We start from the raw sequence: 24,788 nt of genomic DNA, 5'->3' as shown, positions 1-24,788 counted from the left end.
TTCCATAGTTTAAGTATTTGCTGTATGCTTCCTTTGATCTGTTCACCCATCAGCTTCGTGGGATGAAGTTCGAGAACCACTGGGTCCTAGAATCGTGAGAGAGGAAGAAAAAGATCTGCCTGTCCACTTTGTCCTGCCTAGTGTTATTCTGTGCCATCAAGGCTTCTCCACCTTATGGCGACCCTGTGCATGAACGCTGTCCGTGACCACTCCATTCAGCTCTTCCAACTCCAAAGCTTTGGCTCCCTTGATAGATCCAGCCCACCTCTTACCTATTAATACTAAATGATGGTGATAGAATCTCAATTTTCCATTACTTATTTAGGTACGTACTTTATTCATTTATATACTGCACAATAGCCAAAGCTCTCTTCATTCTCCTCTAGATGCTCTGCCCATTTTCTTTTTAAGAATATGAGGACCTAGGAAGTCACGGTGTGCAGAGACCAGACTTGCTATGCTCAACATGGGGTTGTCTGTATGGACTAGAAGCATCTCTTCAGGGTCTTCACACCAGAAGCTTTTCCATGGCCTACTGAGACATGCCCTGAACTGAATCCAGGGTCTTCAGTTTGCCAAACATGTGGCTTGCAACTGAGCTACTACTCTAGATGCAGGATGCAGAAGTGATCTCGATGGAAGGAACAGGCCTGCCACCATTTCCGCTGGTGATTTTTTCCTCCCTGGCCCCGTGTCATTTTTTGACAATGGTAAAAGCCTAATGCTGGTCGGCTGTGCTAGGAAAGATTCCGTGACAAATTTCACAAAGGATTATGATGAAGCAACGAGGAGGATGTCTGATGATCTAATACTGAGAAATGAAAGAGTTTGACTTTTTTATTTAATGAGTAGCTTTGTGTTTACCGAAAGGCAGGATATAAATTTTGGAATAGAAGCGATGCCAGGAAAAGCATGATCTTTGCATGCTGCACAGATGTTGCTTGGAGGAGAAAAGTGGCAACCTTCAGAGGGGGATGGACTTATCCAAAAGCAATTTGTTTACTGCTGAGCATGCTGGAGACAAAAGGCTGGACTTGATCCTTTCTGGCATTTAGAACAAGAAACACTGGAGCAAAAGAAGCAGCAACCCAACAGCAAATAATGGGTCAGAAAAACCCAGGAACTCTACTACTATCTGGTTCGAATAAAAATGTCCGCTATCAAATAATAAAAGGACATGCTTGTAGTATACAAGTCTATCTGTCTTTCAGCCATGCAAGCTAAATGTTCAGAAGCGATTTACCTAGGAATATCAAGGGCTGGGGATAAACAAATAAGTCATTGTTCTCATCCAGCAGGGCTTTTCTTATAGTCTGATGCCCAGCTTGTGAACTCAGAGGAGCGCTAGCCACCTAGTGCCCTCCATATCTTTTGGGCTAAGAGTCTCATAAATTGTAGCTGGCATGCCTGATGGTCAGGGATTATGAAGAGCACCAGGCCGCCCATCTCTGCCATAGAAACATCTGGCTGGCCATGTTTGAGAGCAGAATGTTGTATTAAGTGGACCTTGCTGTCATCCAACAAAGTAATTATTTGTTCTTAATCTGCCTAAGGCAGGAACATTGGCCCTTTTCTCCACCCCACACATTCATTCCACTACATTAACCCATACCTTCCAGATTTTAGAACAGTACAACCTGTCATTGTAAGGGATTTTCCATGCAATCTCATACATGTTTGGACAGAAAAAGACCCCACAACTCCAGCATTCTCCAGCCACCATGCTGAGGAATTTTTTTTCCATCTAAACATGCATGGGTTTGCACTCTTCCTTATTTGCAATCATATAATTTGTCTGTTAAACCAAGCAAAACTTTGAAATGGCTTAAGAAAATAATCAGAAGAGCATGACCTCATGAATGGCAATAAAGGTTATCATATTGCGTTTCTATCCTAGCTTCTTCTTCTTGTGAGCGTCCTATGGTGGCTTACATAGCAATATTGCATCCTCAGAACAACAACCTTGTGAAGTAGGCCTGGCTCAAATTTACCAACTTGGCTTTACGGCTGAGTGAATGAAAAAATCACACTGCATCCAGAAGAGGAAGGGCCTGGCAAACTCCACTGAGTCATGTGCAGAGTGTCTTCCAGCAGAGCAGCCAGATGTTGAGAACAGCTGAACAAATCTCGGTAGGCTTCTACCAGAATAAAACCCACAGTACTAAGGAGCATACAGAACATGCTAACCATGTTATACATTGGAAATCCAGGTGGCAAGCACATGTATTTGGCTCCACCTGGCAGCTAAGAAACATCTTTCCCCACCCTATAAATTCTGTCTGTACCCAAAGAACCTCATGTTACTAATGATCTCTGCACCTTAGGCTACCTGTAATGCACCAGATGTGCTTGTGCAGTGTGCCATCACAAAGGACAGCCCTGAACGGCTGGCATGCAGAAGGTCTCGAGTTCATTCTCTGGCATCTTCTTTCAAAGGATGCGCTCAGAGTGGATGGGAAAGGCCCAGTCCCGGCTTTGTGTGGCAGTGACAGTGAGTTTTGCAGCAAATAACACTGTTTGGTGTCAAAGCTGAGCCTCCCTTTCATACGCCTGCTCTCCCTTGAAGCAACATCTGGTCCCTGGTAGCAAAATGCGTATGCTAACCTTTAATCGAAGGAGCAGTTCCAGGAGTAGATTGCCGTTTGGCTTCTCTGCCCATCTGTGCTTTTCCTGTCTCTGAACTCTTCAGGCGTTCATGGGAAAACACCCTGCCGTGGAGAATTTTTAGCAGGTACCATTGTCCTAGCATGGGGCTAAAATGACTGGAAAACAAAACAAAAATGCTTTTATCCACTTAATTCCTTCCTAGCGAGGTGCCTTTAAAGGCACAGGGGCATGAGTAGAAAATAAAAGTAGCTGCCATCATGTCAGAGTTACAAAGACCTAATTATTGGAAGCCCTGTTCAAGCCATCTTGATGTAGGAAGACCCTATATGCAGGAAGAGACCTCCCTCCATCTCTGCCCTTATTGCCCTGCACCTGTTAAGGGCAGAATGCAGTGGCACATGTTGACATACAGGTGCTCATCAAGACATTCTTCATAGTCACAGTCCTAACGAGAGCCCCAAAATGCAGGAAGCTGTGTTGATCCATTCCTTCTGCTTGCGCGCTCTCTCTCTCTCTCTCTCTCTCTCTCTCTCTCTCTCTCTCTCTCTGGGTGGATTTCCATAACATAACACAGTTTCTTGGTTTCTGTTGTGCAATCCAGACCTTGTAATGGTATTTCAGCATGGAATGTTTGGTTTTTAGAAAGCATAATAAGAAACAATGCACTATTCTATGATTTCCCCACTTCACCATGATCTTCCCAGTAGTCTGAACCCAGCATCAAGGTTTTCACGGTCCCGGGATGCAGCCACCCCAGCAAAGAGCTGCTGCTGCAAGAGCTGCTTAAGCCAACCTGTGTGAGATTGAATTTGTGTTGGGCATGCCAACAATGGGAGGACCAAGAAATGAGGGTGGAGACCACACTAGCAAAGAAGACATTTGGATGAGTGACTGAAAAGTTGTGAACTGCCCAGAGAGCTTTGGCTATGGGTGGTGTAGAAACATAATGTCGTCGTCATCATCTACTTCTGCCAGGTGTATCCAAGCCAAAAACAATGCCCCATGTAAACTATGCAGAGTAGCTTGTCCTAAAGTATGAACCCAGCCTCTCTGTGTTATACATGCCATTTGCAGGTCTTTTTATAAAGCTGGTGGGTCTTAAGATGAAGCCACTGCCAAATGCTTCACTCCCAGCCATGGAAAAGCCGAAAAGTCCTCATGCTTTGACCCTGGGAGTCCTCCTTCCACTACATCCTGGGTGGATGTTGGCTGCCTGCAGCTGAAAGTCTTCACTAGCAAATGAGAGTTTAAAATAATTTTAAGGTGTGTTTGTGTGTGTGTTTCAAAATGTATGGAATGCAAATCCTTATTTTAGACAAGTATGCAGTATAAATTTAGAAAACATCTATGCTTGAATGAAATTGGTCTAGCACAACATTACTGCATTTACCTCATTACAGTTAATCCACATCAGGCAGTTTTTCATAGTGTCTGACAAGGTCCCATAATCCATTAAAATATATTCAATAATTCATAAGATTAATCCAATTCATTTTGGTTAATTTAGGATCCTTCATCATGTTGAGACTTTTTATCTAAGCAATTCTATATTTTCATTAGTTCAACTTCCGTCCCTGTTCTTCATCCAATATGTCACTTTTGCATATTTAGGGCACAATCCGGGGGTCCTTGGGAGGATGTCTAGGGGCTATAGGATGCTGCCGACTCCCCTTTGTGCTCAGTACATTGTGGGGGGAAAGGTGTGTGCTGGAGGGATCCAGCCCCCATTTCCCTAACATGCCTCCAACAAGCGAGGACAACTTCACCAGCCTTGCAGTTGGTAAAGTTGGCAAAGTTACCCTCTGCCCATCCGAGGCTTGGGGAGGCAGGCAGGGGGTTATAAAAGGACAAATAGAAAAGAAAATGCTCTGGGAGAAGCCATTGCCTGTAACTCCTGTCCTCGCTAGAGTGAGATTAGCAAAGCATGGGGCATAACATAAACTCTGCTAGGGGATTCTTCCCCTTCCACGAAGCAGGGGTGTTGAACCTGAACCCTGCAGACCAAGCCCAGGCTCCTGGGATCCCAAGGGTGGCCTTCCAGGAGCCATGCCTCCTTCCCCTGGCTTCACCCCTTTCCCCCAGCTGCCACTGGTTGGGTGATTTCCTGGATCTTGCAGTTTTCTCCCATTCCAAAAAGTTGAACTCTCTTTCCTAAGGTTTAGAAACCAGGAGTAACAACTTCAAGCTAGTGTTGGCCTTTGGTTTCATCTACTCCAGGAATGGAACTCTGAAGAACTTCTCCAAAACTGAATTCAGGCTTAATATGGCTCAACGCCCTTGTATGAAAGGCTTGTTGTGCTCATTAAAGCCCAGTATTTACCTTCTCAGTTAATGATCACAGATACTTATGCATTTTACGGTGTTTGGCTATCAGTATTCCTGCTGCCATCAATAGAAAATTGATTTACTGTTTGAAGTTGATCCAATGCTTGCCAAATTCCTACAAATATACATAAATTAGTTGAGGAGTTAGCAATGAAAATTTCTGGGATACACACACATCCAACTTGTGCCTGTAACACTGTGGTAATCTAGCCTGGATGTCATGAGAACAAAGGTCTCATTGGGAGATGATTGATAAAGGGTTGTGTTGGCTTGACTTTTAAAGGTTCTAATTCAGTTTGTCTATGAGGGATGGCCATAGAATATAGAAGAGTAGAAACTCAAAGCAGGGCATGTGAACAATATGCTTCTTCCTTGGTATCCGGGGTGGATTGTCAGACTGAGTGAGCAGCGAAGGTTCAAAATCCGCTTCCCAAATGGTATGAGACCGTGCATGTCCCCTGCACCATTTATGCTTGTACCAAGTAATTCCTACCAAAATAGGAGATCGCATAATCAGGAAGGACAATAGATGTGACACTGGAAAGCCTCTACACCGCCTTATGTGGAGAAAGGGGACTGCTATTTAGTGCAATGGTGCATAGTACCCCAGCATAGTAGTTAGCATTGCAAGACAATCTGCTTGTGTGACTACATCTTCTCTACAAGGGAATGATCCTTTGGCTAGGAAATGATTTTGTGTGCCATGGACATCCTCTGAGGGACCATAGGATACTTTGGATTCCTGGCTTCAAGGTTGGAAACAGCACTCCAAACCCCAGAGCCAGGAATTCAAGCTCCCCAGTCCCCCCCGCCCCGCTCCACTTCACTCTCCCAGTGCTTCACTGCCCCCAGGAAAGAACAGTACCAGCTGCTTTCCAAGACTGGGAGAGTGACTTTGTAGAGGGGTAGAAGAGAACACAGAAAGAACAGGGTCAGCCAAGGTACGTGGTCTCTTGAAGCCCCTCCAGCATTCTTCCATCCATCCATCTCTCTCTGAAGCTCTGTCCCTGGAAAAAGCCCATTTAGAGAAAATACAGAGCAGAAGACGCAGCACTGCAGCCATGGCCTCCGCCACTCCTCCTGCTCCACGTTGGATGAGTGTGAGCCTCTGAGTGCAGGGCTTCCATTCATCTCCCTAGGACTGGGGCCTAAATTTACTAGTTGCCAAAATTATTTGGTTTGGGTATGGGGAAAAGCTGCCACTTACGGAGGGCACCTGTGGTCCTTTGGATGTTGCTGAGCCACAGTTCCCATCAGCTCTGCCCATGCTGAGTTGGACCACTTTTGCGGTATGTGCAAGTTTCCCACTGTGTTACAGAGTAAAGGTTCAGTTCTTACAAATGACTTAATTGGTCCCAATAAATCTAGCACAATGACGGTTATGGAAGTTTGGAGTGTTCCTTTTAACAACACAGCGGGGTGTTCAGATGTCAGCTCCCTCCTCAAGAGCTGCCTTAGACCATGGCAGGCCATTTCTCTGTCTGGCTTGGCATTGCTTCCCCTGATTGATGGAGGCTGGAAGGGCTTTGTCACCTGCCACCTTGGAAACCGTACTTGGGACCTTCTGCATGCAGAGCGGGAGCTCCGCCCATTTGAAAAGAAGCAGGGAATGGAGAGGCATTCAGAAATGTCTCGGGGGGTAAAGGAGCTGTCCTCTCCGTGTGCTGCTTCCCTGTGGGTTGAAATACCTTTTCACATTTGGAGGTGAAAGCATTGCTTAGGATTGCCACACGTGCTTTGGTTTGCATGGAGATGATTGTCCGTTCAGTGGTGGGCATCTCTAGGTGGGTTTGGGAGGAGTCCTCCTGTCTGAAACACTATACAGCTGCTGGTGGTCGGTGCAGACAGATGTAGGAGAAATCTGTTTCAGTTTCTTTTGCTTGGGATTTAACCCAGTTCACACCTCCCAGATAAAGAAGACTTGGATGCAATCTGAAGGCAAGGTCCATGCATTTCTGAGTTGGCAACATCATTCACAGAACACCACAAGAAGAAAGAAAGAAAGAAAGAGAGAGAGAGAGAGAGAGAGAGAGAGAGAGAGAGAGAGAGAGAGAGAAATGACATTGCTAGACAATCAGCTTGTATGCTCTCGTCTTCTTTGTAATGGAATGATCCCTTGGTAAGGGAATGATCCAAGTACTTTGCAAAGACATTCACAGTACTTTTGAAAAATGCACATAAAAATGCGTATTGTTAAAAAAATGTGCACCAATACACTGGGAAAGGAATGTACACTTTTCAAAGATGTTTGCATTTGGCATGCACATTTGGAAAAAAACAAAAGTATGTGTCGATTTTCATATGAAAGGAAAAAGAATCTTATATGAACTTGAGCTGGAACAAACTTCAAGATAGAATTCAGAGAACTTTGGGAAGATCACGTTTTGCTGCTCTGTACTGAGCTCGAGGGACCAGTGACCTGACAGCTTCCTCTGTTTCCTGATGTGCTTAATAAATGCATGAAACTGGGTGTGGGAATGTGCTTGCCAGGCAAATTCCATTTTGCCCATGAGTCGTCCATTCAGCAGAACTCCAAACAGGCTGTATACCCATACAGACACGCTTGTGCAAGCACACTTGTGAAGCCAGTCCTGGTTTCTGTTTGCATGGAGGGAAACTGCAAGAAGTGTCGCTGGCCGATGGACGTGGCTTGCCCCTCCCAGGGGTAAAAAGGTAAAAACGAGAACATTAAGAACATTAGAAGCCTTGCTCGGCTAAAGGATCTACTCTGAGAGAAAGATCGGCTTCAGTTCTGGAAACTGCAAAGACTACTTTTGTGAAGGAGAGGAAGGCTCAAAGGAAGAGGAAGGTTGGAAGGAAAGAATTTTTTAAGGATGGATTGGAGAGCTGCTTGAGAGCTATATGATGAGCAGAAAGGAATGCTTGAGAGAGCATGAAAACAGCACATGAGGAAAAGCTATGCTTTGTGGTTGGCCTGTGAATGGTGGCTTGTTTGTGATTAGCAAATCATGGTTTGTTGGTGCAGCTGAGTTCATATGACACAACAAGCCATGGTTCAGTGACAACCTACTTGCAACCCATATTCTGGCTTGTATGAACCAAGTCAATGACTGCATAGCAGAGTGGCTGTCTGAATCTGGAAAGGACCAGGACTGTGTTGCCTCCAGAAATTCCCATCATCCGGAAGCTGTTACTTCCCCAAACTTTAATCAGTGTTAAAGTGCTAACTGGAATCTGCAGGCCCTACGTAGGCTGGTTGGGGAAACCTTGAAGACTCCTTTAAACTTGGTCCTTCTGGTCCAGAATGTGAAGCAGCCATGTCTTCTTGGGTGTGTTGCTCCGCTCTGGCTCTGCCCACACATGCTCCTTTCATGCACTTCTCTTCTCCTGCGATGCAACACACTTGCCGTGCTACATCAGGTGTGTGGAAAGGAAGAAGTGCCAGGGTGTAATGGGAGGAGACCTGCCTTCTCCCCCTTTAGAAGGGGCCGCAGTTCAGTGGGAAAGCCCCTGCTTTGCATGTAGAAGGTTCCAGGGTCAATTCCTGGCTTGTCTGAAACCCTCGAAACATGCTGCCCGTCCGTGTCAACACCACCAGGTGGATGGATCAAAGGCTGGCTGGTCTAAGGCAGCTTCCCGTTTCCATAAGCCATGCTGCAATGAGCAACTTTAACGGGAGACTTTCTCTGTGCCAGCTGGTGGCCCAATGTGAGGAGGGTGCAACTTTGACAATCCAGAGGGTATGCTGGTAGTAGGTTGGGGGCACATATAGATAGGGTCATGTATGCACTTATGTACATGAGCATGTGAGGCTGCACATCCAGGTGAATCCCAGCCGACAGGATAGGGAGGGTCAAACTTCCCCTCCTTACCTGCTAAGGTGGGATGAGGGCTGGGGAAGGTGATGGGGGTCTTCACTGGAAAGTGGGTGGGGCTCCTCAGGCCACCTGGGTCAGAGGAGGGTTACGTGTGTCCTGTGGGGTGTAGGCACCCATCCCCGTTCAACACAAAATGTGGGAGACTGCCTTACACCAGACCAGAGTATTCATACATTTAGCCCACATTTGCTACTCAGACCGACAGTGACTCTGCCATTTCTCAGGCTCAGACCTTCCCCTCTCCATCCCCTGCTTGCTTTCTGCTTCTTGTAACTGGTGGTGGCAGGGATTGAACCCAGTACGTTTGATGTGCCACGCACGTGCCCTCTGCACCCGAGTTGCCCACCCTTGAGGGACCAGTTCCCCCTTTTTACTGCTTCCCTCCCATTGCTGTTAGTCCGGATGCCGTTCACGGAGACTAGCAGCTCTACCCTTTTTCCCCTCACTGAATTTGTCCTCTTTTATTTGCTGAAATCTTTGCAGTACAAAACCTCTCCCCCTGCTTAGACATGTGCTCAAATGTGCAGTCGCGAACCAGCTGCCCTCAAACCTCTGCAGACAAAATTGTTTGCTTACATAGAAAGCAAGACTGTAATTACTCTCTGCTCAGATTATACATCAAGGTCAAAACTGTGTGATTCAGGCTATTGTTTAGGGATAAAAGGGACTCTGTTTTTTTGGTGGAGCAGCAGACAACTACTGTCACAACAGTGTTGACATGGGCCTAGTACCACATTTTTTTCCTTTTTTTAATCTAACTTCATTTTAGCCATGCTAGGAGAGCTGGCTGCTCTGTATTAAACATAACAGATGACAAGGTTGTTTCCAGTGTTCAGAGGGGAGTGTTCCAGAGCAGAGACTCAGCAGGGCTTGCAAAAGTACAGGCATCTTGAGGGTTGGGACCTCTGTAAGCAGGGACAGGCATGCCTGCCCTAGCCCAGTGAGGACTCAGCATGGCATACTGACGGACTGTTGGGGGCGGGATGGAAAAGCGGATGGGATGGGTTTGGAATGAAATGTCTTGGAGAAGCCATGAACGGGAGGAGAGGATGAGTCACAGAAAACCATAGTTTGGCATTACATGATCAAGACTTGAGTTGGACACTCCCTCCTTCTGTCTTTCTCCCATCTCTTCCACTTAGGGCATCGTCTTAAAATACGGTGGTTGATTTAGAAGGCTGTCTGAGGGGCGGCTGCTGCTCTCTTTGCTGCTCACTTGTAGAGGGGCTGCAAAGGGTTAGGGTTATGGGCCTTGCGGTTGTTTCATGCTCTTCTTGCTTTTAGAGGCTGCATCTTAGGGAGTAAGCCCTATGGAACACAATAGGATCTACTCCTGAGTAAACATGCATTGGTTTGTTGTGCTGTTCAACTTTTAAAGTTTGTTGTTGTTCGTTTTTTGGTTTCTTATTATTTTTTTGGCATTGCTTTATTTTCAATTGTAGGCTGCTTCGACTATTTTAAATCAGGGCTACCAAACAGCAGGCTTACAGGCACTTTTGGACTCACCAGGTGGCTGCTTTCCTTCCCTGTCCCCCTGGCACCAGGGTCTTTCTGCCAGCTATGGATGGTTTGGTGTTTTACCAGCTTTGGCACATGTTTCCCATTCTAAAACACTGAAATACTAAATTTCAGACCCAGTATCCAGTTAAGGATGCAATTAAACCAGCTTGCACAGCATGTATGGCACATATAAAATACACTAAAAAATGAAATCCCAGCAGTTTATGCCTCCAGAATTGTTATTGTCGGCAAGCAAAGACTGCTTTCAGGATAGGGCAGCATGGCTGTTAATGTGGACTGGTCCACAAGGCATCACGCTGGTCCTCTTTCAGCTGCATTTGCTGCCCGTTGAAATCCTGGCCCGATTCAAAGTGCTGCTTTTAACATTCAGAGCCCTAAATCAGAAGGAACACCTGATCCCATATGTTCCTACCTGGGCTTTACTTTGAGAATCTCATTACCTGTTTGTATGCATCCATGGGGTTGGGCATTGATGATCCAGGTAGGGTCTCCAAGGTGACTTGCAGATAAAAACCTAGAGATGATGTAGAAGCTTAAAGCAAACCTAGGAAGTGACGTGTTGTTTTCCTCCTGCAGCGGTGCTTTCAGGAACAATCTCCATACTTTTGCATGAAGCGGTCATAATTTAAACACTTGCTGCCATGTTGAGATGAAAATTGCTGTGTGAGCTACAATAGGGCTTGTCTAATTCTTTACTTCAGAGTAACTTTTACGTCAAATTGCTTGGCAATGCTTCCTCTCAGAGTGGCAGTCGTGTAGCTTTAGACATTGTTCGTGCTTGTTCATTTGTAAAACAGGCAATCACACAAGGTTGTTTGCACTCTGCTTTGTTTGATTTTAATTACTTAGTTGCTTCTCCTCTGTTGTGCAGGTAACTTTCTTGTGGTGATCGATGAGACATGAGATCTTCAACCTCCAGGCTCTCCAGCTTTTCCTCAAGGGATTCATTATGGAATCGGTAAGAAACAGGGAGTCAACCTATATCAACGACTGGGTTCAGACGACATGTTAACCCACACTCAGGGGACTGAATATGGGTTGTTGTTGAACTGCGGGTTCTAGTCAGAATGTGGATTGTCATATTCCTGATCCCAGCCGTGCTAACAGCATGTTAACCATGAACAACCCCTGAAGAGAGCCCGTGGTTTTCTTGTTGGATGGAAACAATGGGCTATTCACCATGGCTTGTCATCTTGGCTGGGTTCAGGTAACATGATAACCACTGTTTCAACAACCCATGGTTTAATGACAACCTACACTCAACCCATACTCAACCTGTATGTATGTACGTATCGTTGTGCTGTCTGAACCCAGGCAGCGTCTTTCCTAGGTTTGCTGGAGTTGCAAAAGTGCTCTGTTTGGAGTTCCAGCTCTCCAACCCACCATTAAAAACTAACCGCTTGGCAGCCCCCAAGAATGGGTGTTTTTCAGTGGTGTCCACACATCCTGGAGGCATGGCTTTAAAGTAGAGTTTTAGAACCTTTTGTGATTGTTGTGCTCAGCATTTGAGTTTCTAAAACCCATTTCTGATGTCGTGTTTGTGAAATGTATAGGCTGTGATAAATGTTGATGTACGTGCCTTGCTGATGTTAATTGCTGTGTGTTCCTTGCCAGAGGAAGGAAAGGCAGGCGGGGGGGGGGGGGAGATAAACAAGATGCCACTGCCATCATCATGGTCCCTCAGATCTCAAGGGGCAGGGGGGCACATAGGGAAGAAGGCGCTCCCATAGCCGCACTGTGGAGGAGAGCCCTAACATGCTGGCCTCTAGACTGGAGGCAGGCCTTGGTTGTGCTTTTGGAGCACCACAGAAGTCTTTGCATTACAGCTGGGAACTCTCTATCCCCTCCACTGTCCCCGACAGCTACTGTGAGGGCCCAAACCATGAACCAACCCAGGAAGGGCATCCCTCCTGATGAAGAGGTGGCAGGGCCACCTCTCTGGCTCCATGATAGCGCCGTAACCCAAAAGATAGGATCTTTTGTAGACTCTTATGGAGGTCAACCTGATGAGCAGAAGTCCCTTTATCTCTAGCCATTCACCATGCTGTTTGGGGATGATGGGAATTGTAATCTGAAACAACTGGATTATATCAGTTTGGAGAAAGCTACTTTGATGGGAAGAAGCTGAACACCAGTATCACCAGACAGATAAGCTGCCTGCCAACAATAACTGCCTTATTAATCAATTATTATTAATACAAATTATTAATTAATATTAATAACTGCCTTATTAACTACCTGCCAACAATAACTGTCTATATGGAGCATCAGGTTGATAGGAGACATCACCCCAAAGTATAGTTTGCTTTGCTTTGGTGCAATGTCTGAACTAAGACACTATCTGGTCTCCCAGGTCGGATGCTTCCTCTTGGGTTCCTGAAAGTGCTGACATTTATATCAGCACCAAAAAAATAAGACCATTAATTGGTACTCCATTTCTTAGTATAAGTATACTTTGGAGAGATTTTCCTGGTTGCAGATGGGAAGTAAATGAGACTGAAAATATTGAAATATTTGCAATATGGCTTGATGAGCTGTTCCAATATTTCCTGCTCCCTAGCCGCAGGATCCTTATGCACCAGCCTGCCAATTATTATCAGGTCTTCTACAGTTTCTCATGTTGAACACTCAGAGAAAAAACAATACCATATCTTTCTTTTAATTAAAAAGAGTGAACTACCTGGACTTGGGAGAAGGCTAATTAAAATCGTCTTTAACAAGTCCCCTGTGTTAACATAGTTACTGACACAGTTGCGACAAAACCTTGGTGGTAATATATTAAATTGCATGTGTTTTTACATAAACTGCTTGGAACTCAAGGGAGGGATTCTGTAGAGTTCACCTGTCAACCCCAGAAGCTCGGACAAAACCAAGCAAACCAATTTCCATTTGGGGCCATTCACAAGTTATGCAGAGATAAATGCCGGTTCAACACTGGACACTCCACAAGGTGTTCCAGCCAAGTCTGGTTCTATGACAAGCATACATGAGAAATACATTTGTTTATTGCATGCATCCTTAATATATCTGAAGTATTTTTATGCTTTTATACTCAGGAGATCTGGGTTCTAGTCCCTGCTCAGCCACGGAGCCACCTGGGTGACTTTGGGCCAGTCACAGACTCTCAGGCCAACCTACCTTGCAGGGTTGTTGCTGTGGGGGTAAGACTGAGAGCAGGGGAAGGAAAATTATGTCAGCCGCTTTGAGGTTTTCGTAAAGAAAAAAGGCTGGATAGAAATCAAATAAGTAAATATGCTGTTCTTCAGCCAGAAAGGGTGTCAGAGAAGTTTATGTATCAACAGTTAAGCATGGCAGCCTCTTCCTGCAGGCTTAAAATCTAAAAAGACACAACACAACACAGCACGGGAGGAAGAAGGAAGGGAGTGTGGGCTGTGTGTGGGAACTGATCTTTTAGCAAGAATGATGGGACAGCCAGCTCCCTTTCTCATCTCTCGTCATACCGGCTAGTAGACTATCTGCTTGTGGTGACAATTGTGGTGACTTAGGGGCACAACCCTATGTATGTTTATACAAAATAAAGTCCTTTAACTCCCAGCATTCCCCAGTTTGCCAGCCCTCAGAGTTGTAGGATTATTTTCTGTCTAAACATGCATGTGCCCTTACTTGTTTATTTATATCACCAAAACACACCGCCCACTTCACAATGATTTCTCTGCAGTTAACAAGAAAGCTTAAGAAAGCACAGAGACAATAAAAACGCAACAAATCAAACAGAATAGAACTCAACCACAGGGCAAAACTGAATAAACAAAGGAATGAATCAATTAATGAATAAGGACAGCTGCAGCAAAAACATTAACCCAGAATTTAAAAAGCACTTAGGCTCTTACAATGATCTTAAGACATTTTTAAAATGCTTGGGATTTGTTTTAAGTCTTCACTGGCACGGAAAAGACAATAATGATGCAACAGAATAGAATAAGTGTTGGAAGGGAGCTATTAGGTCATCAAGCATAGTGATTTGCTATGGTTTCGCATGTGGTCACCCATCCAGCTGCCGACCTGCGCCTCCCCAGTTTAGCAAAGGAAAATGGCTTGCTATACTGGCTCAGTGTGCAGTTGTACAGGTGGAGAACAATGCTAGGCCCTCTTCCACTTTGCCTGAGCCTTTGTATTCGTAAACTGTGGAAGCTCCAGCCATGCCAAGCTACAGCTGTGGACTGTAGCTCATTCCCAGGAATACTGGGCTGCGTGGTGCTTGCCCCACATCTGGACTCATGATGACACAGCCGTGGCTTCTGCACTAGCAGGGTCCTGCGTGGGCAGGAGGCTGTCGGACACCAGAGTGAAGATCTCACCTCTGTCCAGACAAGGGGTTGTGGGGGAGAGGGAAGGACAGAGACAGAGCTGAGGCATGGGCCCCCTATTTTTTCTTCCTCTTTTCTTTTCCTTTTTTTGAACAAGTAAGTAAAATCAGTTTTACAATTTTAAAGGCCCACAAACCAGCTGAACCACTGCAATTTGCTACACAGCCTTCCCAGGACCGTCAGGCTGGGAAGGGGCCTGCTAAGGTGACTCACTTACCTGAGACCACAAGAACAACATGGTCCGTTTGGCCTTGCAAGCGCTCTCTCCCGGGGGAGTCCTTTCCCTCACTCCCACTGCCTTCCCCTGGATTGCCTTCCCCCACTGATGACACCCTTCCAGTGCATCTGTGAACTCCAGCGCAGGCCCCAGAAGATGCCTGAACTCTCCGTTCGCCCCTCAAGATTCGACTCCACTGAGGCATACACAGCTAATTCTTTTGCCTCCGCATTTGTGTCCACCCAGCCATCCTTTCCACTTCTCTTACCTGTGTAAGCAGAGGCAGGCGTGCAAGGATAAGCATCCTCAACGGGGACCCTTCCCTCAGGGAGTCGACCTTCTCAGGGCCACAGTCCCCAGCTGCCCTTGTTCCACCATAACCCCTTTCTCACCTGAGGTACCTCTTCCTGCCAGACAGGTAGGAAGCCAAGAGGCAGGGCCATCCGCTCCTCCTTCCCCACCATGGTCTGGTGAACAAGTGGATTGCACTAGCGAGTGGTGAGGCTCTTGTCACTGGGTCCCAGCTGTGGTGAGGGCCTTTCACAGACTTATCCCAGATGCTGGTCCTGCCATTTAGTAACCTTAATTCTCCATTTGTGGACCAGCTGAAGGCTCAGAACCTTTTGTGAAGGGAGTCCTCAATACAGCGCATGAAATGGCCCCCTGCTTTCTCAGGAACAATATTCCAAATGCTTCTGGGCCTCATAGCCTTGTTGTGATGTGCCTCCATCTCCAACTTCTGGCAACCGTACGAGTGAAAGCCCTCCAAAATGTCCTATCCGTGACAGCTCTGCTCAGCTCTTGGAAACTCAGGGAGGTGTCCTCCTTTCTGGAGACAAGCCACCTCTTGTTTGATCTTCCTTTTCTTCTTCTGCTTTTGACTTTCCCTAGCGTGATGGTCTTTTCCAGGGAGTTTTGCCTTCTCATGCTCCAAAGTAGAGTCTCAACTTTGCCGTTTTTGCTTCTAGAGAAAGCTCTGAGTTGATTTGATCCAGGATCTGCTTGTTTGTCTTTCTGTCAGTCCCGCATAGTCACAGAGCTCTCCTGCAGCACCATGTCCCAAATGCATAAATTTTCTTCCTGTCGGCTTTCTTCTCTATCCATCTTTCACACCCATACATAATGATCGGGAATATAATATTGCATGGATGAGCTTGGCCTTGGTCTCAGTGAAACCTCCGGACTTTTGACAGTCTTTTCTAGTTCCTTCGTCGCTGCCCTTCCACGTCTCAGTCTTCTTCTAATTTCTTGCCCACAATCTTCATCTAAATTAATGACTGAGCTGAGGTATGTTAAATCTTCCACAGTTTTTGATGTCCTCATGTTAACAGGCGCGTTCCCCCTTTTTGTCCTCCTCAAACACAAATATAGCAGAACTCTGACATTTGTTCAAATGGGGAATGCAGACCTGGAGTCTCTCCCACATTGGCTGATGCATGAGAACTGACGGCCTCCAGAGGAAGTGTGAAACCTTGAGTTTCTTATGCAAACGTTCGACAACTCAGGACTGCTGCTGCACGTCGCATTAAGGAGCGTTTCACAGCTGTCCCAAGGGTGCTTGGCAGATGTGTTGGGGTGCCCCTCATAATTCCCAGCCCACATGGGTTCTGCACAAGCCTAAAATATAAACAAGCCAATAATTTATCAGAACAGAACCTGCTGCTGTCGTTTTCCCTCTCCTACCGATCGTCAAGGGACTTTGGCAAGGGAAAGCAGTGACAGAAAACGCAGGTTGAGGCTGTCCTATGCTTCCCCCAGCCCCCTTCGCACCCCCCCCCCCACTTTAGCTTGGCATTCATTTCCGATGTGCTGTGTTTTCAGTTTCTTATCCAGATGCAGAGGCTCTGAAGCACAGGCCTGGCTGCTCATTGTTCTTCCTGCCCATCTGCAGTGCCACAATGTGATTGTCAGCGTGACTTTGCTCTCGCATGACAACAACCAAACACAAAAGGCAAAACTGAATCAGCACATAAGTCATCTTTATTGCATGCTGTTCCTGATGCTCAGCTCAGTGTTCAGGCTGGGATCTTTTTCTGTTTTCAGCAGCCTTTTCAGGCAGATGGTGGAGAGCAGCCGTGGAACTGGCTTGACACTTCCAGAGTACCAGGCTGCTGAAAAAACAAAGGCCGGGCACACTGACGTTGAGATGTTTATAGCAGTTTAAACAGCACCACTTAGATACAAAACAAAACAACCATTTCCTTTAATGCACTCTGAGGGACAGCTGGATCTGGGAAAGGGAGAAAAATGGCTCCCTGGGGAGCTGTAGAGGACAGCTTCCCCACCCCCCTTTGACCTCGCAATGGCTCCTACTTCTCTTAGGGGTTTAACGCGATGCAGCGTTCTCTTCTAGGACACTGAAACAAATTGTGAAACATTTCACAGTATTAGCAGCACCCCAAGACACCCCAAGAAATGGCTCTATCAGACTTTGGAGTAGCTTTGTGCCGTTTCCCTTTCTCATTATTTCTAGGTTGCCCTTCAGGTCAAGAGTTCTCCTAAGGTGTTTTGTTCTTATGTACCATCAAGTCATGCCCAATTTATAATGAACGAAAGTCCTCCAAATATTCTCTCCAGAACAGCCCCACTCAGCTCTTCTAAGTTCAACGGTGCGGCTTCCTTTATGGATTCAAGCCACCTGATATTTGGTCTTCCTCTTCTTCTTCTGCCTTTGACTTTCCCGAGCATGATTGTCTTCTCCAGGGATTCTGGCTTCCTCATGATGTGTCTGAAGGTTGATAGTCTCAGGTTTGTCGTTCTTGCTTTTAGGGGAAGCCCTGGCCTGATTTCCTCTAGGACTCACTTGTTTGTCTTTCAGTAGGTCCAGGGTATTTGGAAGCTCTCCTCCAGCACCATGCTTCGAATGTGTTAGTTTTCGTCCTGCCAGCCTCCTTCGCTGCCCAGCTTCCATGCCCATACACAGTGACTGGGAATAAGTGGTGGGATTGTTCTTGGATTTGGCCTCCGGTGAACTGTTCTTACGTTTGATTATCTTTTCTCATTCTTTAATTGCTGCCCTTTTGAGTCTCAGTCTTCTTTGACTTTCTTGGCTGCACTCTGCCTTTGTATTGAGGACGGATATGAGGTACGTAGAGTCTTTTACAGTTTAGATTTCTTCATTGTTATCAGCAACATTCTGTAATTTGTCTGTGGTCATGATGTATGTTTTCTTCACATTCAGCTGCAGTCCTGATTTTGTACTTTATTCTTTCATTCCCATCAGCAGGCATTTCAAGTCTTTGCTGCTTTCTGCCAGCGGTATGGTGTCTTCTACAGGCCTTCACTGATTGATGTGTTTTCTGCCAAGTGTCACTCCTTCCTTTGATTCTAATCCAGCTTTCTTTATAATATATTCTGTGTACCATTGAGCAGATGGGGGAATAAAATATACCTTTGTCGGATGCCTTTGCCTAGAGGAAACCATTCTGGTTCTGCTTATTCTGTCCTAACTACTAGCTTCTTGTCTCTGCATATGCATGTTAAGCATCAACACAGTTAAGTGCTGTGGCACATCGTCCAGGACTATTCACCGTTCCTCGTGATTCACACAGTCAGAGACTTTGTTGTAGTCTATAAAGCACAGACTGGTTGTCTTTGCAACTTCTTTGGTGCGCTCCAGCAGCTAACATGGATTTGCATTATGATCTTGATTGCCTCTTCCTTTTCATTATCCAGCTTGAATGTCAGGCATATCTTGCTTCCTATAGGGTAGGACTTGTTGCAACACATTAAGCATCACGTCGCTTGTGTGAGAAATTAATGCAATGGTCCTATGCATGTTGCACTCTTTTGTATCTCCTTTCTTGGAGAAAGAAAGAAAAGAAACCATCTACAAACAACTATAAATGCGCCTATATAATTAGGGGAAAACCAAAGTAACCAAGCAGATTTCGAGAGCCTTCCTGAAAGGCTGCAGTGCTGGGCCTGATAGAACCTTGAGGGCAACCCATTCCTGATGTGCGGGGCCACTTCCAAAAAGGCTGTGTTTGTGTAGTTGCCCACCTGACTGCCCTCACAGGTGGGCAAAATGAGAAGGGGCTTTCTTGCAGGTTGCAGAGCATCATCGGGCTGAGAAAGGGGGAGGCAGTCCTTCAAATAGTTCAGGTCCTAACTATTTAAGGTTCTTTTTGGGTAACATCGGCACTTCCAGCTGGGCTAAGAAACATCAGAAATAACCAGGAGAGCTGCTGCCTGGGAGGCCCAAAATGATGCAGTGAGCTTGAATGAACCGCAGCACGTGGGCGGGAACGGGTTAGGTTCCCCAAGCATGGTTTTGAATCTGGTTTGGGGATTGCCCCATTGGCAGTTTTAATTAAATCTGCTCCTATAAACTCTACTATAAAATGCTGCTGCTTCTATCGCTACTGCTAATATATTAGTAATACCAGGATATGGCTTGGTGTTGTAAAATCTGTAAGCAGTTTACATGTTGAAATGGGAAAAGTAACTATTAAAGGACTTAGGAAATGACCACAGGCATAAAGAAGAAACAGAAACAAATTGAAAATGTTTTAAAATAGAAAAACTTAAAAGGATGCAACATCTTAATATCAGTTGAAAGCAAAGGGGACTTTGCATAAACAGGCATATTTTCAGGAGAGGTTTAAAACTTGCCACATGTTCTGCCTCCCAAGCTGCGCAGGACAGAAAATTTGGGGGGGGGATGCTCTTGAGAACCCCCCCCCCTTTAGCTTTTGCACACTGACATCTAGTACTGATCTGAGCAGTGGTGGGTCTACACATGTTTCCCAAAGCTGTTCCTTCATGTGCCTTGCATTCCGCCTTTCGCAACCTTCTGGCCCAGCAAAGTGGTTGGACTACCACCCCCATCATCCCCAGCCAGCATGGCTGGTGTTCAGGGACGTTGGGACTTGCAATCCAACAATATCTGGGGATCGAGGTCGGGAAGACCGCCCTAGGACGTTCCGCGTTTGGCACACACTGGGCTTTCTCTGTGCTGTCCCCATGAGCATCCGGAACCTCAGGTGCAGCTGAGAGATCAGGAGGGGATAAAGGCCATCCTCCAGGCTTCGTGGCTCAACCCAGATCTCCCTGGTCCAGCCCAACTCTGGCTTCCTGCTTGCATCTCTGTTCCCTGCAGACCCTCTCCTTTTCCGGCTCCCCAGGCCTGTGGCATTTCCCTTCCTGCAGGTTCTCCTTCTTTTGGCCCTCCTCCTGCTTTTCAATTCCCCCTTGGGTCCCTCCCTGCCATCCACGGCTGCTATTTAGCAAGAAGGCTCCCTTCCCCTCTGGCCTGGCATTTGTCATGTCCACAAAGTTAGCATTAGCAAAATGTTATCCGCCGTGTCGAAACAATTGTCTCTTTTTGCAACCCGTCTCCACCACATTAATATTGAAACGGGAAATGGAAAATGGGCCCTTCTATTCACCGTCCCACTTCGCAGCTCCAACGTGCCCAGATTGGCCGAGCTGTTTCCAGAAGAGCTTGCCTGTATTTCCACAGCGACTCAGAAGTCTCAAATCCAGCACCCCCGTCTTCCCCCATCACTTCCCTAGCCCCCTCAGTTGAAAGCTGCTGATGGCTTTAAATATCAAATCAGCTGGTGGGAGTATCTAAAACAGGCGATCGCTGCAAACGAGAAAGAAAAATACTTCTGTGGTTCATGCGCTTGGCAATCGGCACTGCCGGAGAGTGTTCCTCACAAGTGCCCGGCAAGCGAATGGAGTGCTAAACCAAGCTCAGGTTACATCCCAACCACGTGCCTGCTCCAGAGCCTCTTTCAGCACTTTGGGGAGGCGCTGAGGCTGAATTCCAGAAGGCTACAGTGGTGGAGGCCAAATGCCAGACTGACCTCAAGCTCCAGCATATTTGGCTTAATGTCTTCCTGTCATTGACTAAGCCTGTAGAAAGGGATTCCAACCTTCTGCAGTGGGGGAAGAACGCACAAGAGCTGGGGAAAGTCTAATGACCAGAGCTTGGGGGAAAACAGTGCGTGGCTGGAGAAGGAGCTGTGGCCTCCTGGGAAATCCCACAAGAATATTTTGGCCTGTGGTGCTGAGGTTCAACATCCCTGCTCTAGTTTGGGCAGGGTATTTCATTTATTAATTACGGTATTTCTAACCCGTCCATTACGGTCCATCTCTGGACAGCTTACAATATCACACGTCTAATAAATTGGTCGGATGGGGCTATGCAATTAAAGCAGAGTGTAGCAATGCGACGAAAAGACTGGGTTCACCCTGAACGGGCTATGTGACCTGGTAATATCCTCTCCCTGGCCCGAGACGGCTCAGTGGAAAGGCTTGTTTAAATAAAGGTCAGGCTTGCTTGGAAGGCAGAGTCTGTGGAGTACAGTACGCCAACTCTGAAACACTGACTTGGTTGTCAGTGGTTCCCATTCAGTTGTATGGGGAAAGTATATATTCTGCAGTCTAGGATACAGCTGAAGGCGGATGAAACCTGCTTCACACCCCAGAGACTGTGACACTCGGGGCAGAGAGAAGGATTAGACCCCACCCCAAAAACGTTGGTGAAGGAACCCATTTTCTTGTTCCCATAGACAGGAATGGTCTCCGGCGCTTTGATGACTTTGTCCCTTGCGCTCAAAGCTTCAGCAGCAAGTCACCGAAAGTCCACTGGCATAAAGCGCTGCAGTGGGCCTGGGTGAGCACTGAAACTCCTTCCGTGCACCCCCTGCACCTACGTTCTCGCCAGCACGGCCCACAGCCGCACCTGCTGCTATCCCCGGTCTCACTGTGGGTGCCACTGCCCTGCTGGGCAGGTAGAGAGCCAGGGAGCAGATCGGCAGGGACAGCTCCTGCTCACCTGCTTCACCGTCACTGCTGCCTGGACCAGAATGAGAGGCAGGTGGGCGAGCCCATGGCAAGGCTGAAGAGAGGAGCGACCCCGGGGGGCTCTTGGCAGGGGCGCAGTCACGGTCACCGTTGGAGTCGTCCCTGCACACGGTGCACACACGCCCAAGGAAGGGGGATCTCCACGAAAAAACGCTTCTTTCCTAAGGGCCAAGCCTCCACAGTGTGCCGGTGCCAAATGCCATCTCATTTAGATGCTAGATTGAAATTCGCAAGGAGCAGTTCAGTTGCCCTAAAGCTCTGGAACAACTTCCCATGCCCCCTTTGTTGATTTCCTTCTGCAGCGAGGAAGAGGCTCTATTCTATATTTTCCTTTGTGTTTTTTGCTCTGCCCCCGGAAGATAATTTCTGTGGATTCTCCTGTTGTTGTTGTTTTTAATCATCATCATCATCTAGATCTCAAGGGGAGTTTGCTCCTTCATGTGTATGCTGGTTTGAGGGCCATTGTTTGAAAAACACAATTAAAAGCCTACGCACAAATGAAGAAATATAAATAAGGCCTCCTTTCACTGTCAATGCTGGTCAAAATAACAAGCCTTTTTTCCCCTAAGAAGATAAAGAGGAATCATACAAGATAAAGGGAAAGGACTGCCTTACTTATCTGAAAGCCTCTTTTTCTAAAGAAAACACATGCAAGTATTTGCATAAACATCAAAATGCCAAAGCCTGTGCACAGAAAAGGGATTTTGCATTTTATGGCTGAGATTTCTATAGAAGTCAATGAGCGTTGAGTGTAACATTCTGCTTTGGCTTTAACAGCCACTGTTTGCTTGGCTTTTCTCATCAATGAAGTTGTGCATTAAAAGAGAAAAAGCCCACATGCTTGTATCAATTTGCTTGGGGGCGGAGTCATGGCATAAGACCTGCCTCCTTCATTTAATTTTGGAGAGAAGGGCCCTCCGCATCCAATAGAGCTGGTTAAAAGTCTTATAGCACCTTACAAGGACCTATTTTCTTCCCAGTGCCTTGCAGTGGGAAAATGATGGGAAAATGACTTGCAGATTTGGATTGGTTTGCTTTATACAGGATAATTATCCAGGTTGAAGAGCCATGATTTCTTGGGGCAGAATTTTGATTATGCCTCACGCCCCCAACACTCATATGCATACACAGACAAGTATAAATCACACTGAGAGAAGCTTTATTTGCTAACAAAATACTAGGCATTGCAAACTTAGGAAGGGGGGAATACATATTTTATGCAGAGTTCAAGTGGCTGGCTGCACCATTAAAAGAGCATAATATTGCTTTGGATTGGATGTGCATCCCATCAAAGCAAATTGAAACTTAATTACTTGGGCCACCAGGACAAGCCTAGCAAGTGTGTATGCTAAGTATTTTCTCTGGGCCAGATTCCAAGTCAGCCATGATCTTGTCATCATTTAATTATAAAATATTGTCAGCTCACAGGAGGAGAAATCTCTCAGTGGTTCAGCCTGTGCTTGCCTGGAAAAGCTTGCAGGATCAGCCCCTAGAATCTCCAGGTAAAAAGACTGGACAGCAGTTGATGAGAAAATCTTCACCCACCATTCCTTTCTAATCAAATCAAACAATAGATGGACAAATATAACGCAGACAGGAATATAAAGAGCAATAAAGTTAAGGCTGCCCCAATTGCTGGCATAATCTTATGCAGATGAGCATAAGCACTCGAATTCAGGGGCTTAGATTTATCCAGTGCCGAGTGGATCCCTCCGTGCTTCTCCGTCTCTGCATTTGTGCTAAATGTTTTCAACTGTCTCACAGCAGCATTTCAGGAGTGCGAAGGGGGTGGGAGAGGGTTCAAGATACCTCCTGTCCTGATCTCCCTAGACTTCTTCCCACTCTGTCCCACTCTCAGCCCCTTTCCATCCACCTGTGAGGTTGCTTTCCCAACCTCAGAGAACAGCCAGTGTTGTTCTTTCCTGCAAGTCACGAGGGGAAGAGGGATCAGAGTGCCAAACTCCAGGTCAAAGGTTGGAAACCAATCTCCCACCTTTGGGAATCTGGAAAATCCTATAGCTCCTCCGAAAATGTCTAGGGGCTGAAGGGATCTCCCCTAATTGGTTAAACAGATCGATTAAAAGCATGTCAATCAACTCGGTGCTCCTGAGTTAACTGGTAGCCAGTTTTAAAATCTGAAATCAATTCTCATACCAGTATTTGTAAAGATTGCAGATGGGAAGCACCCTATTAAGAGACATTCTCCCCATCTGGGAAGAAGAGGGGGTCACCTTTCCCAAAATTATGGCTGCTGTAACGCATGCATGCATGCATCTTCCAAACAAACAAACAAACAAGCCATTTGTTTTGCTCCATAGGACAAGCCAAATGGATTCTGATTTCACCAATAAAATAATCTTTTAAAATAAATTCATATTATTAAATGATTAAGTTTTCTTTCATTGGGAAACAGGCCTAATTATAATGTGCAACATCATCTTTTTGTGCCATGCCATAGATGCATAAGCAACTCACTGGGGCACAAATCCTAGTGTAGCTTTAGATTTGTTTAGGCATTAGATCAAATTATCTGGAATCCTACTCTAGATTTTCAGGTACTTATAGATATGGTGATGTTGAAGAGAACCTCTGATTTCAGTAGAGTTGAAGTATATGGATGGAAGACGTGTACAATTATGCAAAACAGGCATTATCTAGTAATGGCAACAAGAGAATGACCTGCTGGACTATTGATTGCTTGACCTGTATGAAATGAAATGGATAGTCCCAGCTGGGTCCAAATGAGCAAATGAATTACCATCTCTTCCCATCAGTCTAAGATTGATGTTAATGAATATTACCACCATGCACCTTTTTTTTGGTCTTCCAGAATGGAATTACCTGACAGGGTCAACGGGACATTTCAAGCAGAGACCCCTAAATAGATCTGAATATCTCCTACAAACCCATCTGTCTCTTCCATTTGCACTCCATGTTTTTATCCTGCATAACTGGAGGCCAATCAAGCTGAATTGAGCCCACTAACCATATAAGGCACACCCACCAGGGCCTTAATGAACCTCTTGGTTTTGATGCCTGCACAAACAGAAGCTTTCAAGCTTCTGGCAGGTCACAGTATATGGTAAACTGTGATCTTTCATGGTTCTCAAACTGTGTGGGCTTGTCCCATGCAAT

General features: G+C 46.1%; 1 protein-coding gene across 4 annotated transcripts in view; it reads left to right on the top strand.

Moving 5' to 3' along the window:
- The window catches only part of ASAP1 (ArfGAP with SH3 domain, ankyrin repeat and PH domain 1), a 165,311-nt gene that overhangs the window by 17,798 nt on the left and 122,725 nt on the right, over positions 1–24,788 (top strand). For all 4 annotated transcript variants that reach the window (XM_044450446.1, XM_044450445.1, XM_044450439.1 and 1 more), the window contains exon 2: positions 11,164–11,250. In XM_044450446.1, coding sequence (XP_044306381.1) covers positions 11,192–11,250 — 59 coding nt within the window. In that variant the 5' untranslated portion in view covers positions 11,164–11,191. The remainder of the gene's footprint in view (positions 1–11,163; positions 11,251–24,788) is intronic.

The sequence above is a fragment of the Varanus komodoensis genome, unplaced genomic scaffold (genome assembly GCF_004798865.1).
Source record: "Varanus komodoensis strain SLA01 unplaced genomic scaffold, ASM479886v1 scaffold66, whole genome shotgun sequence".
Classification (NCBI taxonomy): domain Eukaryota; kingdom Metazoa; phylum Chordata; class Lepidosauria; order Squamata; family Varanidae; genus Varanus; species Varanus komodoensis.
The sequence above is the reverse complement of the archived record's forward strand: the minus strand, read 5'-3'. Positions and strand labels throughout refer to the sequence as shown.